The 19648-nt window shown below is 45.1% G+C and overlaps 1 protein-coding gene across 1 annotated transcript in view; it reads left to right on the forward strand.

The window, feature by feature from the left end:
• MEX3A (mex-3 RNA binding family member A) overlaps window positions 1–18852 on the forward strand; it is a 54178-nt gene extending 35326 nt beyond the window's left edge. The window contains exon 2 of the mRNA XM_068252312.1: window positions 16781–18852. Within this exon, the coding sequence (XP_068108413.1) occupies window positions 16781–17856 (1076 nt within the window). The 3' untranslated portion in view covers window positions 17857–18852. The remainder of the gene's footprint in view (window positions 1–16780) is intronic.
• The last annotated feature ends 796 nt before the right edge of the window (window positions 18853–19648 follow it).

Below are 19648 nucleotides of genomic sequence, written 5' to 3' on the forward strand. Positions count from 1 at the left end.
CGCTGACAGCGCTGATATTTTTGTCACTGGGGCTCCAGTCGCACCGTCTGTGCATGCGCAGTCTTGTTTGAGCGCGCTCCGGTCGCTTTGCGCGTGCACAGGATGCTCCTGGTGATGGAGGTGCAATCGTGGAGCGTGCGCGGACGGGAGGACGCTTGCACAGTGGAGCTCCAGTTGCAGGAATTTCAGAGCTGACAGCAGGAGAGCAGAGGACGCCTGACTGACTACGGGGGGAGGGGCTAAAAGAATCCCAAGGTAAGTTAAAATCCCCAATTTGTAATACTATTAAGGTCTGCTTTAAAGTGTACCAGAGATCAAACAATAGCAAGAATGGATACTCACCCGGGGCTTCCACCAGCCCCATAAGCACGAGTAAGTCCCTTGCCGTCCTCCCGTGGTCTGCCGTTCAGCCGCAACCAGCCTCGGTAACTGGTTCAGTTGCGTCAGTCGGGGTCTTCTGCGCCCCAACTGACGAGACTAAACCAGTTACCGAGGCTGGACGGCGAGGGACTCAAAACATGTCATCCTGATTCTTGCTATTGTTTGATCCCTGGTTTACTTTAAGCCCCGAACACACCGGGGGATTTCTTTTGCCCAGCAGGGATCAGTACTTTGAGCGACAGAGTAGTGCCAACACTGCGCATGGTGGAGCGGATTCCATTGGGGCAGAGGAGTGGACTGAACAGCAGTCGTTGGGGATTGCTAAAGATCCAGCATTCTGTAGAGACGCCGGTGTGCCTCCCAATACTCGGTGGGACCGGTCTTTATTGTCCACTACTGCCGAATTCAAACCAGTGCTGTACGCAGCTTTGTACTGTATTATGTGGCGTTAGTGAAATTTTCCTTAAAGTGTAACTGTCGGGCATAAAATCAAAAATCAATTCTGTATATTTATCTGGTAAACACGTAATAAGGATGCTAACCAGGCAATCCAAAAGTTAAAATCGCTATTACTTGTTGATAAATGATCATTCCCCAGTTTACCTGACTCTTATTTGGTACACACAAAATTTGCTACACAAAAAGGAAGTTGCAGGGCATGCTGGGTTGTCCTTTTTTGCTTCTCTACTTCCCCTCAGACTTAACTAATGCAGCCTGATTGGCTGAAGCCTCTTTCCCTCCTGTTTTCCCCTCCCACACCTCTGTTCCTCTCTGATTGGCCAATATTTCTAATGCTGAGACAATGCACTTTCTATAGTGAAAGGCAGGCAAATCAGGCAGAGGAGAGTAAGGGAGGAAATGACATCAGGATTGGCTTCAAAATAGCCACAGTTAAAATGGGAACTGCTAAGGATTTTCCTTTTTTTTACTGCAGAAAAAATCACTAAAATCTAAACATGGACAGTGAAATACATATGTTATGTAATTAGAGCAAGTATTTATATATGTGGGTTTTTTTTCTGAGATAGTATGGCTGACAGCTCCTCTTTAACATGGCTACTCCATCCAGAAGTGATATTATATGTAGAGGTGGAATCAGTCTGGCTGAGTCACACATTGGTTTCATCGATCTCTTGGGAACGCAGGCTCTGAGATTTCCCTGCCATCGTTTCTGGCCTTGTCACAGCTCACCTTGATGTGTCCCCAATCTCCCGTTACATTCTCCATCATACAAAAAATAAGACCTGACGGGGGAGGGGCGCCCCTCCTAATGGCTGCGACAGATGGGAACCCGAGGACCATCAGTTTGGCCGGTTTTTCAGCAGCTGTTGCGGACGAGGAACATTGTTGCGAGTGCCTTACCCTTTACACATCCCGTATCGTGGATAAAACCTTCATCATTCTTACGAACGTGACTTCACACCGCAGACGCCCTCTGGAACTAACGTATCGCCTGCCGTGCCTCTTATATAGGTCATTTTACACACGGTACAAGGCGTTGCATAATACATTGTATAATTTAATTTAAGATATCGCACCCTGGCTGGAAATTGACTTTTTTTTTATTATAACATTGCATCATTCTGTTCAGTTGCAGTTTAGAAACCACACTCTGGGCTCGATTCACAAAGCGGTGCTAACCCAGTTAGAGACTTTAGGCATGATAACCATTGCACCACGCTGGTGAAAAGCCAGTTTAGGCGTGATAAGTTTAGGCATGATAAGTTTAGGTGTGATAAGTTTTTAGGCATGATAAGTTTAGATAAGTTTAGATCACTTGCAAAGTCCCGCACGCACAGCAGCGCCATTAAACTTTATACGAAGTGCACCAGACTTTGCTAGCGTAAAACTTTTGATCAGCTGTGCACTGCGGTGCTAACCCAGTTGCGGCTTAAACTTATCACACCTAAACTTATCACACCTAAACTTATCATGCCTAAACTTATCACACCTAAACTTATCATGCCTAAACTAAGTTTAGGCATGATAAAGGGCTTTTCACCAGCGTGCTAACTGTTAGCACCGCTTTGTGAATCAGGCCCTCTGTCTTTTATGCCAGGGGTCCCCAACCTTTTTGAGCCCGGGGCCCCCTATACCGACCAAACTTTTCTCTGGGGCCCGGGGGAGGGGGGCGGGGATTTGGGGGTCGTGGTTAGTGGCGGCGGCAGTCCCCCTCCTGCCTTTTTTCCCCCGATTGTGAGTGTAGTATATACACTCGGCCCCTCAGAAAAACTGCCCAGGGACCACCAAGGGGGCCGCGGCCCCCAGGTTGGGGACCCCTGTTTTATGCTATAAAACAAAGCCAAAAAAGTGACCCTTTGAACTTTACTGCAGTAAAACCTTACCTAAAGCTTTCTCTTACTGTTTCTTGGCTATTTAAATGCTTCAGAAAACAGGACTATATTCCACCCAGTGGGTGGGAGAGCTCAGGTAAGCTCTTTTACATAGATAACATCTGAAGTTTTTTAACTCTTCCTGTACTGGAAAACAATATGAGACTCTTTTCTTTACTACTAATGTTTAAAGTTTATTTTCACGTCAGGTTTGCTTTAAGAGGGAATCTTACTACAATGTAATCATCATAACAAGACAAAATGGAAAGTGGGTAAAAAAAAAAAAAAAGGAAAAACTTGAGATCACTGCCATAAGTACCGTACATTTACTTACATTTGTAGACTTCCAGCCTGGTGGCTTCATCCATCTTGGGCTGGTACAGGCTCACCAGACACTACCCTGCTCTTCAACGGAATTCCCAGACAGGAAGTTGTGTGTACGAAGGATAATCTTTCCCCCTAGAACCAAAAGACGATCAATGACATTCTGTTCAGATAAACCCAATAGACTTTTTTTTAAAGCGGACCTGAACTCAGAACTTCCTCTCTGCTCTAAAAGATACGCAACAGCATAATAACCCTTAAAAAACATTTCATCTAATCTTTGTTACAGCTGATGCAAATCCTGCAATAAATATGCAGTGTGTCTACTCCCTGCTTTCATGGAAAGCAGACATAGGGTTAACATCTGTGTGTTTACAAATTAGCTGCTCTGCTGAGGCAACCAGCTGACACAGCTGAGAGATCAAATCACAGTTGTGATTAGATGAGGGGGAATTAGACAGACTAAACGCTCTACATACAGAGTGCATGTCTCTCTGCGTTCCTTCTGTCCAGTGCAAGAGTTCAGGTCCACTTTAAAAAATATATATAAATAATTAAAATGTTACACTGATCCACTGATATAGCATTCTTCACTTTCAAAGTGGCAAACACTATTTGATAAACTACAAGGCAGTTGCTTTATAGATAAAGCAATTGTCACCAAAGGCCTGCATGCATGCTCAATCAACTATCGGCCGCCTTGCCTGAAAAGGAAAAAAGTGTTCCCTGAACCAATCAACGTGCTCGTTAGCGATCATGGCTTCAACAAGAAGCTCTCCCCTGCTGCAGCTCATGGCAATGGCCAATAATATCTATGAGACATGCAGAAGTACCCAGTCCCGGATTTACCTCACAGGAGCCTATAAGCACAGATGTCCTGGCACCTTAGATTTCACCCTCCATGAACCTACAAACCCCCTAACTGTACTGCAAGTGTGCTGGCTGGCCCAGCTGTCACTTCTTCCCTACTTCTCTTGCCCATCATAGGTAGCTACAGGTGCCCTTTAGTATTAGGTAGCCAGAGGAACCTTATTATTCGGTAGCTAGAGGTGTCTCTGACTGAAGGGAGGTCTCCTCAGTGGAATGCTGAGAGCCGGGTGAATAACGTCTCATTTCCGCTCTGATCAGGACTCTGAATAGGGAACGAAGGAAAGAGCTGCCCCTCCATCATCAGGCGCCTGTAGGCACGTGCCTGCAGTCCCTTATGGTAAATCCAGCCCTGGAAGTACCCGTGGTGTGGCGAAGTTCCTTTGTTTTTCGCGAATAAGTGAACCTTACTTGCCTATGCCCATTCGGTACGCACTTGTCAACGCCACGCTCAAGGGCAGACGAAACCTATTTGCCCTGTCCTGATTCGACTAGTTATAAAGGGACCCTATGCTGGGACAGTGAGCTGTTGGAAGGTCCAGGAAACCTGACCACAGGTGTCAAACACAAGGCCCACAGCCGAAGGGGGCCCTCCTTGCCATTTTAGGTGGCCCTCGGAAAGCTTCCAAAGTTCATCATTGTAATCAGCAAGAGAAAGACAGCGCACTGCCTTCCCATCCAGAGGAACAAAGTGGTGACAGAGTTTCTCACTAAAACATCGTCAGATTGATCCGGGGCGCAGCAATAAACCATAAGACATCCCCCCCCCCCCCCTGCAAAATTAGCATGCCCCCCCCCCCCCCCCCCCCCAGTTACTGACAAATGATAAATCACACACACCTCCCCCCCCTTCCAATCTCCCCACATAGTGGAGTAGCGCAGAGGAGCAATTTTGGGTACCTGGAGTTGGAGTCGGAGGTTTCATAAACGGAGGAGTCGGAGTTGGAGTCTGATGATTTTTGTACCGACTCCACAGCCCTGGTAATATCACTTAGTTTGAGATTGTTTAATAAATGTTAAATCTTACTAAACAATTTGGCCCACGACTTAGACTGTGTTGGCCCCTTGCGCGATTCAGTTTAACATTCTTGCTCTAGACCAGGCATGGGCAAACTCGGTCCTGCTGTTACAGAACTACAAGTCCCACAATGCATTTGCCTTTATGAGTCCTGACTGTGGCTGTCAGACTCCTGCAATGCATTGTGGGACTGGTAGTTCCTTAACAGCTGGAGGGCCGAGTTTGCCCATGCCTGCTCTAGACCACGCTAAGGCTTTCCGCTACTGAGGTAAGTATCCAAATTTTTCTTTAAAATTCACTTCAGGTACCCTTTAGGCCTCCTACACACATGACAGAAATCGTATGCGAATTGCGTTTTTCCGAATTCGCGTTCGCTGCACATCCCGCGCAAGTGAACGGCATCGCACTTGTGCATATAAACGTTCGCAACAGAATTTCCTCCAGAAAAAAAAACGGGCCTAGACGTATGCTTTTTTGTGGGGAACTGACATGCGAATCACAGACAATGCAAGTCGATGAAAATGTTTACATTCCAAGTCCATTACATATAAATTCATGGAATGCTAAAATTCACATCAAAACCGTGAACAAATAAAAGGAGAATTGGATGCAAACGATTACAAAACGTACAATCGCCAATACAAAACGCGGCTGAAAAATGCAGGGATAAGTATGCACCCGGGCTTGTTCACACTGCACCGCGTGCGTTTTTAAAAAAGCACCCCCCCCCCGACCGCATGGGCAATGAATGTCTATGAGAAGGTTCATATCAGCGCGGGTCGTGTGTTGTCCGTTCAATTAAGCGGTGCCAGTACCATTTTTGAGGCGATTATGCCTCAATGGAAGGTATAGGAGAAATGCAAAACGCTCACAAAATCGCTTTGTGCAGTGATTGTGTTCGCGAATTTAAGAATAAATACAAGAGTTCACTTCCTGACTTGCATCAGGGAGTGAATTACAAAACCGCTTGAAGAAAGCGCTTAGAAAACCGCTAAGCACAAAAACGAATCTCCCACCCAAGCGCCAGGAATCGGAAAAAAAGACGCCTCAAAAACAGCCCAACAAATGTGAACAAGGCCTTAAGAAGAATTTATGATAAAATCCTTTTTCAAATACTGTATAATATTTTCTAACTTTTACACTAACCCTAACTCTCACATTTATTGAACCCTCACACTAACCTTAAAAGAAACCTGTAAGGAGGAAAAAAAAAGTTGGGGCTTCTACCAGCCTGCGCCAGGACAAAACGATCCTCCAGTCCCCCGCCGCAGCTCAGTTTAGTTTTCTCAGTCGGCGGGCCACTGTGCCTGTGCGGCCCTGGCAGTGTTGCATCCTCACTCCTGCTTGCTCGCTCCGGGAGCGTCCTGCGCAGGCGCAGTACAATGTTCTCGTACTGTGAGGACGCCTGCAGCCAGGGCTGTGCAGGCGCAGTGGCCGTCGTCTTGTGAGTCGGCAGTAATGAAACTGAGCCGTGGCAGAGGACCACAGGATCGGTTTGTCCTGGCTTGGCCACAGGACGTCTGCAGGGGGCCGGTAGAAGCCCCAGGTAAGTGACTTTTTTTTTTTCACCTCCTTACAGGTTTCTTTTAAATTTAACATTTTAGAGATTTTTATTGCTCTATAGATTCATTATGAAAAGATATCACTTCCTAACTGCTGGTCCAAGTATTATGTTACTGACAACAGGAAGTGAGATCCCATCTTTACTGTTGAGACACAGTTTTTAGTTTTTTTTTTTTAAGCTTTTACTACCTTGCCAATTAAAATAATAATAATGCTAACATTTTTAAAGCCCTTTTCTCCTGTAAGACTCAAAGCTACAGCCGCTAAGTGCGCGCTCAATAGGCCACCCTGCAGTGTTAAGGCATTTCACACTTGCAATTCCAAACACAATCGCGTAGCATCTTGTGGTGCGAAAGTCAAGGATTATGGCTAATCAACTCTCTGCATTACTTCCTCCTCCTCCCACCCAGGCAAAAAATGTGCATCCCAAGGCCCCATTTACACTTAATCAGTTGTTATGCATTTTTTTTTCTTCTCCATAGCAGTGCATTGTGAAAAAAGATTTCAGTTAAACGCGTTAAAGAGAAACTCCGACCAAGAATTGAACTTTATCCCAATCAGTAGCTGATACCCCCTTTTACATAAGAAATCTATTCCTTTTCACAAACAGACCATCAGGGGGCGCTGTATGACTGATATTGTGGTGAAACCCCTCCCACAAGAAACTCTGAGGGCCGTGGTACTCCTGGCAGTTTCCTGTCTGTGAACCTTGTAGCATTGTGGGAAATAGCTGTTTACAGCTGTTTCCAACTGGCAAAAAAGCATGCAGCAGCTGCATCACCTGCCAGCAGTAAAAATGTCACCATGTAATAAATGTCAGAATGTAAATCAGGGATTTAAAAGATTTTACAATGGGCAAACACTGAAACTGAGGACCGTGGTACAATAAACTGAGGCCCGTGGTACTCCTGGCAGTTTCCTGTCTGTGAACCTTGTTGCATTGTGGGAAATAGCTGTTTACAGCTGTTTCCAGCTGGCAATAAAGCATGCAGCAGCTACATCACCTGCCAGCAGTAAAAATGTCACCATGTAATAAATGTCAGGGATTTAAAAGATTTTACAATGGGCAAACGCTGACTAAATCATTTATACATAATTATTGTAAAAATGAAGCACTTTTTTATTACATTATTTTCACTGGAGTTCCTCTTTAAGTGTGAACTGTGCCAGAGGAAAACATGGGCATTACTTTGAAAATCAGTTGTCCTTTCAGTTATAACTGAGAGCAACTGATTAAGTGTAAATGGGGCCTTACTGTATTTAATGTTTAAAAATCTTGTGACCGCCATTGCGCATGGACTACTTCCTGTACTCTGTTAGCCAAGCTATGCAGGACATGCCTCCTCCCCTTGTCGCCGGCAAACCGCTGCATGCAGCACGGTTGCGTTTATCGCTAACCGCGGCAGTGAGAACACTGCCACTCGCTACAGTGTGTAGCGGTTTTTGCAAAACCGCTAGCGCTTTGCCGTGAGCAGGAATCGCGCGATTCCCGCTCAGGTGAGAACAGGCCCTGAACGTGTGCTCTTTGTCTCTTTTTAGTTCGGAGGGCATTAGTTATATTGTATTGCTGGAACTGGACATTAGCTAGCAGGGCAACCAGATGAAGACAGTTTTGGACTCAGGATTGAGAGATCACTATTAGGGCCCACTTCCACTGGAGTGAATTTTACAGAAAACGCTGCCTTTCGCAATCAAAAAGCTGCCGTCCGATTCACATGCTTGGAAAAAAATCAGAAGCCATGCTACATTTCTCTGCGTCGCGCATCCAAATACCTTTAGCCACAGTGGAAACGGGACCTAATAGCAAATAGTACAGTAAAGCTCCCAGTATGCGGCCCGATATGTCTGCTTGCCGGTGGCTTGAGAAGTCAAACTAGTGCTAAAATAACTAACCTTCTCCCGATCTAACGAGTCGTACTCAAAATGCCGTGATAGAGTAGGACTTAATGAACTAGGGCTATTGTGGATGCATCGCTGAGTTCAAATGACAACTGTTACTGCAGTAAAGAAGGATTGAGAGTTCCTATCCTGAAGACCCTTTATTTTACTTTAATTTTTGCTCAGTATTTGGCACTAGTAGGTTTAGTCGACCCACCAGGTAACCTCTTAGGAAAGTTCTGGTTACGTGATTGGTTGCTGTTTCAACAGTTCTCCAATGAAAGTACCCTCTAGAAATTAATTCAGGTTTCTGGCTGGCTCTGTTCCTGTGCCAAAGTTAGATGATGCTTGGTTGAACTAAACAGCAGTCTGTACAGTGTCCAACTCCTCCCCTATCCATTATCTTGCACATGAGGGGAGGAGCTGAGAGGCAGTAGGCACTTTTTTTCCTGTGAACACAAAGCTGACTCCACCCACAGGAGGTGGGCGTGGTCAGTTGATGGCTCTGTGCTGAGGAAGACACTCCCACTCTGCTGGCAGCTCTATGCCTTCTGCACAGACCTCTCGTTTTCTGAGTTTTTAGGAAATTCCTCTAGGAACTTCTGCATTAAATATGAGAATTGTGTGAATTATGGCATAGTCACCTATACAGTAGAATCTCATTATAATAAACTCTGATATAGTAAACTTCTGGATATAAAAAACTCAGTCCCCAGGTCCCTGAAATGTATCTGCATAAATATACAATGTATGACCAATTCTGATATAGTAAACTACTTTTCCTGGTCCCTCGGAGTTTACTATAAAGAGATTCTACTGTACCCAGAGAAGGCTTAACGAGGAACTCCGGTGAAAATAATGCAATAAAAAGTGCTTCATTTTTACAATAATTATGTATAAATGATTTAGTCAGATGTAAAATCTTTCCTCTCCATGATTTATATTCTGACATTTATCACATGGTGACATTTTTACTGCTAGCAGGTGATGTCACTGGAAGGAGATGCTGCTTGCTTTTTTGGCAGTTGGGAACAGCTGTAAACAGCTGTTATTTCCCACAATGCAACAAGGCTCCCACAGTGTGATGTCAGAACCATGGCCCTGACATCACACTGGGAGGGGTTACACCACAATGTTAGCCATACAGACCCCCCCCTGATGATCCGTTTGAGAAAAGGAAAAGATCAGCTACTGATTGGGATGAAGTTCAATTCTTGGTTACAGGTTCTCTTTAATCTGAAATCTGGCCTAGACAAGATACTAAATGTATCGCCTCCTGCTGGTTGCCTGGCTTCTTTGGTACGGTAAGATGGGGAATGGGGGTCAGAAAAGGTGGCAGACGGGCTCCTGGACACCTACCCGGCCCAAGGCATCTGCCTATGTTGCTTTGTGGATGATCTGGCTCTGACCTATACACTGAAAAATCCAAGATGGTGACTATTGCAGCATTAATATAGTGTACATCTGTTGCTGATACAAGCTATGTTAGGCTCATAGTGAAATACTATTATAGAGGCACTGTAACCAAGGCTTTACCTTTCCTCAGTTAGACCATCAGGAGGATCTGTATGGCCAATATTGTGGTAAAACCCCTCCCACAGTGTGATGTCAGGACCTAGGTCCTACCAGTCTCTTGTCGATGGGCCTTGTTGCATTGTGGGAAATAAGTCGTTTCCAACTGCCAAGCAACAAGTAGCTCTCTCTGTGCATATGTGTATATATAAAAAACACCTTTTAGCATATGAGGGTATAGTTATAGATAATGGAAATTGGTGCTGTGTAGTTTTCATGTTTGCCAGTAGTGAGGCCCTATTCACACTTAACCACTTCGCATCCAGACCTTGTTTTCCCCTTATTGACCAGAGCCGTTTTGACGCTTTAGCGGTGTCCCATTTTAATCAGCAATAACTTCATCTGTACTCGTGCCACTTAAATGATCTATATATCGTTTTTTTCAAGACAAACTAAGCTTTCATTGGGGGGTATTTGGTACGAAGTAAAATGTTCCTTTCTATGCATTTTAATGGGACAAAGTGGGAATATTTTTTAAAAATGCATTATTTCTACATTTTGACCAATTTCTATTTGGAAATAAAAAGTGCGATTGACATAAAAACTGTGCCGCCAGTTAAAGTTGCCCCAGTATAGATATCCAGATGTGTCCCCAGTATCACCGCCTCCTCCAGTATAGCCAGATGTGTCCCCAATATTAGCCCCCTAGCATAGCCACATATGTCCCCTGCGTTTGCCAGCCCCAGAATAGATTGACAGACGCACCCCCAGACATAGTGCCCCTCTTTATAGCCATATGTGTCCCCGGATCAGAATTACCCCCATTATGGCCAGATGTACCCCCAGGATTAGTACTGCCCCCCATTATAGCCAAATGTGCCCCCAGTATATGATTATTGCCCCCCCCCCCAGGTGCCCAGATGCACCAAATTAGTAAATCACCCCCTCCCCTTAGTCAATTAGATGCCCCCCAGCAAACATGAACACCCCCTTTTACATATTCTGCCCCCCCCCAGGATCGATAGCCAGATGCCCCCCCCCCCCCCCCCCCATAAGGGCAGCCCCCTCCGTGCAGAAATCGTAAAAAAATCCCACAGCAAGCAGCCTCACTCACCTTACTTCAATCCTGCGACTATCCTGAAGCCCGATCCTCTGTTCTCCGCTCTGCAGTCAGCGGCATATTGCCGGTAACCCGGGTCCCGGCTTGATGACGTCATCAAGCCGGGACCCAGGTTTCCGGCAATATGCGGCTGACTGCAGAGCAGGAATCGGAGGCTCGGGCTTCAGGATAGTCGCAGGAACGAGGTAAGGTGAGTGAGGCTGCTTTCTGGTTGATTTTTCTTTTTACTATTTGTGCGCCGAGGGGGACAGATGAAGGATCGCTGCAGTTCACTACTGCAGCGATCGTTCATGGGAGGGGGGTGGACTAATTGGCCAAAAGGGAACATGTTTTAGTACTGCAGCTGACAGTGACAGTTGCAGCTGACAGTGCCGGAGGGTGCGCTCTGAAGCGCACCCGATCGTGCACAGCAGGGCTGCAAGGAGGTCAGTATATCTACGTGGCTGTGGCTTGGAGGGTGCCACAGCTGACGTAAATATACTGTAGTGGTGGGGAAAGTGGTTAAGGACCGGGCCAATTCTGAAGGATCTGTGCTGCGTGGGCTCTCCAGCCCACAGCACAGATCCTGTTGCAGCCAGGGCGACCAGACTTCCCCCCCCCCCCCCTTTTTTCCCCACTAGGGGGAAGTCCTGCTGGGGGGTCTGATCGCCGCCGGCTACTTGTGGGTAGCGGGGAGGCTCATCAAAGCCCCCCTCCGCAGCGATTTCCGCCTTCCCTCTACCTTCCATCCTTCCCCTCGGCGGCGCAGGACGGATATCCGTCCTGAGCCGCCTCTGATAGGCTTCAGCCTATCAGATGCTGGCGATCCCCGGCCAATCAGAGGCCGGGGATCGCCGATCTCCTTTACGGCGCTGCTGCGCAGCAGCGCCGTATGATGTAAAAAGCTGGGATTACTTCCCCGCGTGTTTACATTTAGCCTGTGAGCCACAATCGACGGCTTGCAGACTGTTCACGGAGGTACCCTCCGTGAACTGACATGGAAAGGCCGCTCGAATCCATGTAAAACCACTAACGACCAGCCGCCGCCTATAGGCGTTAGGCGGTCGTTAAGTGGTTTTAACAGCGCAAAACCCCCTGCGTTTTGCGGGAGTAATTTTTCCTGCAATTTCCAGCGGAAAAATCACTGGACACTGCAGCGATTTACCCGCGATTGCGTTTAGCGCTTCTATAGCACTGAAACGCGATCGCCTGAAAATGCTGCAGGCCACGCGTTTGCATTTGGCGATTTGCGTTAATCGTCGGCGATTACCGCAAATCGCCCAAGTAAGAACGGGCCCGTAGGGTTTTATTACACTAGCGCTTTCAAAGGCGCTAGCGTTTGGTTGTTTTGCCAAAATCGTCGGCAAAACGCTCTTGTGTGAACAGGGCCTAAAGATGATGACTTGCAGGCTGATTGTGAACAAAGTACATGGTGAATATCAAACATTTCTTGATCTCTCTTTTATTTTTCAACTTCTCACTTTGCAATGTATTGATTTATTTTATTCCCCTTCTCGCTAAAGTTCCTCCTTAAGGTGAACCTCCGGACTAAAAATCTACTCAGCAGAACTAAAAAGGCTTGGTTTTTTCTTTAACAGTTTCACAACATCAGAACTTTTTTTGTTTTTTTTACCAAAGCATCATTTTTAGCTGCGTTTTTAGCTAAGCTCCACCCATCAAAGAAAAAAAAGCCCGGGCTTTTTTCTCCTGATGCTGTGCAGAGCATGCTGAGATTTCCTATGTTGTTATTCACATTGCCTAGCAACTGGGAGAGGTGCTCAGCACACAGGACAGTTGGAACTGTGTCTCATGCTCCCTGTCACCTCCTTTTAACCAAAAAGATGGCTGCCCTCATGAAATCAAACATTTGCCTGTTGTTTTAAAACATTGTGGGTAAGAGATTATATTACCTATCTATTTTAATTAACATAACTAATGTAACTTAATGACAGTATGTATGTTTAGGCTGGAGTTCCTCTTTAAGGAAGATTTTAAAAAAAAAATAATGGGGGGGTATATTTTGACGGTTGGGCCATTGCACTAAACTGCAAATATATTCTTGGCTTGGCTGCCCTATTTATAGAAGTGGCTTGGGGTAGCTTTCAAATGTGCGGTTACACTGGAATATTTTGAGCCCCTCTGCAGACTATGAGCGGTTGCGGCGCTTAATGGCGGTTCTGTTTACCCCCGCGTGAAACCGACATGCACTGGACTGTCTCATTATTTTCTGGGGGTTATGAATGCGCTGTTTGAGAGGTGACTTTATGAGCCTGACTTTATATAGGTATGGGGACAAGTTCTCTGGCTCCCTCCCACCTCCAATTTTTCCCCCTCAACTCTGTTAATGGCTAAGGGGGGACCGGGAGAATGGTGACCACCCTTACAATAAAAATCTTGAGGCTTTTAGAAGATTATTAAAGCAGCCTTCATTTCCTAGAGAGTGGAGACCCAACAATAAGAGCTTTGTTTGCTCTGCAAGAGACCTAGGCTGGGTTCTGTGCGAGGGGAGGGGGTGATAGGAGATTAATAGCTCCCCCATAGGCCGAGTCCTCGAATACACCTACGGTATATGTTAACCACTTACCTTCCAGGTAGGGCTTAAATAAGAAAAACTATTGACCTATAGAGAAAAACACAATCATGCGTAGAAACTGAATATTCAATGGAGAAAAGCATCGGGGAGCAACATGTCAACTTGCCAATAGAAAATGTCACAACTTTATTTCTTCACAACACGGTAGAACAGCATAAGAACCAGTATACTTATCAAGTCTGGCAACATGTAGTTAGAAAGGAGGTGCGGAGGAAGGTCTCCAGGATCCCCGTGGCTGTCAGGTGGTTTCTGACAGACTTAATCCAAAGGCAGGGACGGATCTAGGGGGGGGCAAGCGGGTCTCTTGCCCCAGGCGCAGTTTGTTGAATTCTTAAAAAGGCGGCAAAATGTGGGTGGGAAATGGCAGTTTAGGCGCCAAAACCTGACCTTGCCCCAGGCGCAACTTGGGGCAACTTGGTCTAGATCCGTCCCTGTCCAAAGGAGGCAAAACCATAAAGCTATGTACACACCAAACGTTTTTTTACCCGGACAGTGTTTCACGTTGAACGATCTTTTGCGATATCACGCAACATCATTTAACAAAAGTTTGTTCAACGATGTTTAAAGGAATACTGTAGGGGGGTCGGGGAAAAAAAGAGTTTAACCTACCTGGGGCTTCTAATGGTCCCCCGCAGACATCCTGTGCCCGCGCAGACACTCACTGATGCTCCGGTTCTGGAATTTCCGACTTTAAAGTAAGAAAACCACTGCACCTGTTCAGCCTTGTCCTCGCTCCCGCTGACGTCACCAGGAGCGTACTGCGCAAGCCGAGTACGGTCTGACGGCAGCGGGAGCAAGGACACAGTCACACAGGCGCAGTGGTTTTCCGACTTTAAAGTCCTAAATTCCAGAAGTGAACCGGAGGGAGCATTTGTGAGTGGCTGCCCGGGCACAGGACGTCTGCCGGGGACCATTGGACACCCCAGGTAAGTTCAACTCTTCCCCCCCCCCAACAGTAGTCCTATAACGACGGCTTATTGCGTGCTAGAATCATTCGCTTTGAACGACCACCATGACGGGTCCAATCGTGCTAATTACTGCGTTTTGTCCAACGACACGTCCGCACCTGTTGCTTGTACTAACGTTCGATTGCAGAAGATGGATCCGGAAACGATCATTCATCGAATCATTCACCGCTACGTATCTCCCCGATCCATCTTCCGCAGTCTTCTGGTGGGTAGTACTTAGCTTAAACCCTCTCTGTAAGCTGAAGATTTTATCGTAGACAAAATAGAAAGTTTCTTTACGATACCAGATTCTCCATTATTTAATACCCAGCATACCGTTATCTTTAGGAGCACTTTACTTATTTACCCAACAGTCACTACAGGCCGTTTTATTGTCCATCAAACACAAGGCCAGCTGTGCTCTGATTTTGGCTTGGTGGTCACAGATACAGTCCATCAATCCTGAGAGATTCAAACAGCAAGATTTTCTGGCATTCGTTTCATCCCTTAAAAAAAAAAACACTTTCCGGGGAGGGCTTTTGTAAAGAATACCCCATGAAGAGATGGACTAGTCAAATGGAGTAGTTCTGTCAGGTTTCTCGTAACTTCTGTAAGTGACAGCAACGTAGGATAAAAGTTATTTATGGTTCATTTTACTCTGGAAGAAACGTACTTCTTATTTGTTTGTGTTTTTTGTATCTTAAATTCTAAAATTGTTTGGGATTGTGGCCCTTTAGGCCTCGTTCACATCTAGCTAGCGCAGATAGCTGTGCTATCCGAACGCAACGCATATGATCGCACGCCATCTGCGCCACTGCCCGCTGCTGATCACATCCATTGACAGTGATGGGATCAGCTCTGCGCTTGCGGGCAAAATGCAGGCAGCAGTACACAAGTGCTTCCTAGCGCATTGTACTGCTGCGCAGCGCAGTAGATGTTAACGGTAGAAGGGCTGTCTATGCCCTTCTGCCGTTCCTGCGTTTTCAGCACATCATACGCGCGTCCAAATGCATATGATGTGAACGAGGCCCCCATCTGTACCTCACTTTGCGTATTCTTGTCTCATTTGTCTTTTCATGTCTTGATTGTGGTGATTTCGCAGACGCCACCAGCTGAGAGATCCCGTTATACCTTGTTTTGTCTAATAGACCTCTTGTTGTGTCTGTTTTGACTAATCTGCCCCGATTACGCACGGTCTTCTCTAATCTACCCCTCGTGATATCTGGCGTTACGTAAGCTTGTTTAACGGATCCCTGGTGCTGTCCTGGCCACTCTAATCTAACGCTTACTTTGTTTCATCTTCATTTAGATGTCCGTTTCAATTCCACCTCAAAGGGGTGCTATGGCAAAAAAAAATTAAAATTTCAAAGATGTGCAAACATATATACAAATAAGAAGTATGTTTTTTTTTTCCATTGTAAAATGAGCCATAAATTACTTTTCTCCTATGTTGCTGTCACTTACAGTAGGCAGTAGAAATCTGACAGAAGTGACATGTTTTGGACTAGTCCATCTCTTCATAGGGGATTCTCAGTAAAGCTTTTATTCTTTATAAAGATATTCCCTAAAAAGGATTTAAACAATGATGCTGGCCAGCTACCCTGCTCGCCACACAGTTTTTTTGGGCAGTTGGACAGAACAACTGCCATTCACTAAGTGCTTTTGAAAATAAATAAATCCCCGAGAATCCCCCTATGAAGTGATGGACTAGTCCAAAACCTGTCACTTCTGTCAGATTTCTACTACCTACTGTAAGTGACAGCAACATAGGAGAAAAGTAATTTATGGCTCATTTTACTCTGGAAAAAAACGTACTTCTTATTTGTATATGTTTGCACATATTTTAAATTTTACAATATTTTTAGATATTTCAGCAGCTTCTGCTGAGAGGCCTTGTGTCGCACTGAACTGCCCTCAGCCAATCAGTGAGAAGCAGGAATGTGGGAGGGGAGATAACATGCTTCCCCTCTCCTTGACAATGTACCAAATAGAGCCAGGCTGACTGAGATAAGTTTGATTTCAGCAGAAACATTATATTATATTGGAATGCTTGCAATGCAGGGTCAGGTTGCAGACTGCATAATAAACAGAGCAGTGGGTAAATGGAATTCGATTTTATGGCTGACTTGTCCTCGAAATAAGTGATGTTCGTGGTTGACTGTTGTTATCTTTAGTATTAAACATTTATAGTCTTTTTGATGTTACAGCTTATCCCTTTATGTTTTTCTAATTCTCGGTTTTGTGTTTTGTTGTTGTTTTTTTCAGGATGCAAAATTAAAGCGCTAAGGGCCAAAACCAACACATATATCAAAACGCCGGTCCGGGGAGAAGAGCCAGTATTCATGGTGACCGGACGACGAGAGGACGTGGCCATGGCGAGACGGGAGATCATTTCTGCCGCAGAACACTTCTCCATGATAAGGGCTTCCCGAAATAAAGCCGGCACTGCGTTTGGCAGCGCCCCGACTTTGCCTGGCCAAGTGACTATCCGCGTGAGAGTTCCATATAGAGTAGTGGGCCTGGTGGTAGGACCCAAAGGTGCTACTATTAAACGGATTCAGCAACAAACAAATACTTACATTATCACCCCAAGCCGTGACAGAGACCCTGTGTTTGAGATCACGGGGGCACCAGGAAACGTGGAACGTGCACGGGAGGAAATAGAGACACATATTGCGGTACGCACTGGCAAAATCCTCGAGTACAACAACGAGAACGATTTTTTATCCAGTAGCCCAGACTCTGGCATGGAAAATCGATACCCAGAGAGCTGGAGAGTGCATAACACAGCGGCTGGATGCAAACCACTTTCCACCTTTCGGCAGAACAGTCTCGGCTGCATTGGAGACTGTCCGACTGAACCCGTTTATGAAACGCCAAGACTTAACGACCAGAATGAGTTCAACTACGGATATCTCTTTCCAAACTACAAGCAAGAGGTATATTACAATGTCGCAGAAACCGGAGGTCCCATGTGGGCCGGTCAAGAGAACAACAGCCCAACACCGAGTATCTTCACTAAGCAACAACGTTCCGGGAGCAGCGGTACGATCCAGACTAACTCTACGCAACGGTCCCCTGATTCCAGCCTTACTAGTTTGCCAAGAAGGAGCCAAGGAGAAGCCCTTCAAGGCTTCACCAAGATCAATGCCACTCGGACCTCTGTTTCAGGAAGTCGGGAGTGTATGGTCTGCTTTGAAAGTGAGGTCACAGCTGCACTGGTCCCCTGTGGACACAACCTATTCTGCATGGAGTGCGCTGTCCGTATATGTGAGCGCAATGAGCCTGAGTGCCCGGTATGCCATGCGTCTGCCACTCAAGCTATCAGAATATTTTCTTAAAAGACATTTAGGGGTTACAGGTGGCAAAGGGTGCAGGACTTGTGGTGCATTAAGGTCAACAACCAATATTTTAAACTTTTGTCAGTTCTTATCGCCAACCAGGAACTTTTTTCAATGAGAATGTGGACAGATATGTTTACTGGTTACAAACAGAACTTACGCCACCCTTACCACAAATTACAGCTATTTTTCTGGGTTGCTGGTGCCCAAAAGACACCAATCTTTCAGTACCAGATATACGTGTATTTATTTTTGTTTTTTGTTCTTTTTCTTTTTTGTTTTTATTTTTTTACAGAATATTTCCAGAGCAGGTATTCCTTTAAATGACACTTTTGGGTTGTGGAAAAAAAAATGTACAAGAATACAAAAACAAAAAGGTGGATTTTGAGCGGATAATGAGAACAGAAGTGATCAGAGAGAGGAGTGATTTTTTGACGCTGTCCAAACCTTGAAAGTTCCCCAATACTGTTATTTGATCAAGCAAGAATTTTCCTGACCTCTTGTCAAAGAAGGATCATGTGCACCTAGAAAGTAGAATCTGACCTCTACCACATCAGAATTTCCTGGATAAAATCGCCTACTGTGGTCAAAGGTCACGTTTTTCTTGTGTGCTGTTCTTGTTTTCCGCTAAGAAGAAGAAGCAGGCAGCATTTGCAGAGGGACTAAATCAAGGATTATTGGCAAAAGAGTTTTTGGGCACTCAGGGTTACTTTTAGCCAGGTTGAAAATGTAGGCAGATGCAGGCCCCTCCACCTGCACCAATGATGCCTTTTTCTCTCTGCCTGACTACAGGAATCTGTTTATCATTTCTAGCAAAAATAACAAAAAAAAATTCAAAAAACAAAAAAAAACATTAAACTGTACTTATCAAAACTCTGGGAACCTGCAACATGAGGACACAACAAATACCTCACTCTCAACAAAAATGCAGCTCAATCTACCATTTGCAATTTTACTGTCATTTGCTGTTTTTTGTTTTTGTTTTTTATTATTATTTTTTATTCTACTATCAATAAAATAACTCTTAACAGGATCAGATTTTAGCACCACAAAAGAAAGAATTATAACTAAAAACAAAAACACAACTATCAGGACTTTATATGCATGGAGGTCTTGTTTTTTGTTTGTTTTTTTCTAGAAAAAAAAAAAGAAAAGAAAAAATTGACTTTGGTTTTACTGTGCACTGAATCTGAGGCACCAATAATTCTGGTCCTCCCTATCTCAGACAACTGCCGCTGTATCTGTCGGGTGTCTAAGGTCATCATAACAAAAATAGTAAATAAAAAATGTTAGACGGGAGAGCAACTAACGTGATAGAAAACAGAGGACCGCTTCCACTTGTGTCCACAGGACTTTTTCACGTGAATGCAAAGAAAAAAAATAATGCTATAAAAAAGCTATTTTCTTCCTAGTAACTGGACCAGACAGAACATTTCAATGAAAATGCAGAAAATGTTGGACCAAAGTTTTACTTGCTGGAAAAAAAAAACAATTGTTTTTAGAGGGTGCCATGTTTAATCTCCAGCCTTTGATTTTTAAGACCACTTGATGTGTTAGGGTCTCCTACTACTCTTTGGATCAAATTAACAGGGCAGCACTTTAACCAGGGGGGTTATGATACAAAGACTGCCCTGTCATGTTGCTCTCATCTCAACAAATATTTTTTTCAGCCCTTTCCAGTTTAAAGTAGGGTTGGTTTATTCCAAAATTTGGTGCTTCCTGGATGACACAGCCCTAAATTTTTGTATTCCTCAGTACTTTGGGGCTAGAACGATACTATATTATGGCATTG

The sequence above is a fragment of the Hyperolius riggenbachi genome, chromosome 9 (assembly GCF_040937935.1).
Source record: "Hyperolius riggenbachi isolate aHypRig1 chromosome 9, aHypRig1.pri, whole genome shotgun sequence".
Classification (NCBI taxonomy): Eukaryota; Metazoa; Chordata; class Amphibia; order Anura; family Hyperoliidae; genus Hyperolius; species Hyperolius riggenbachi.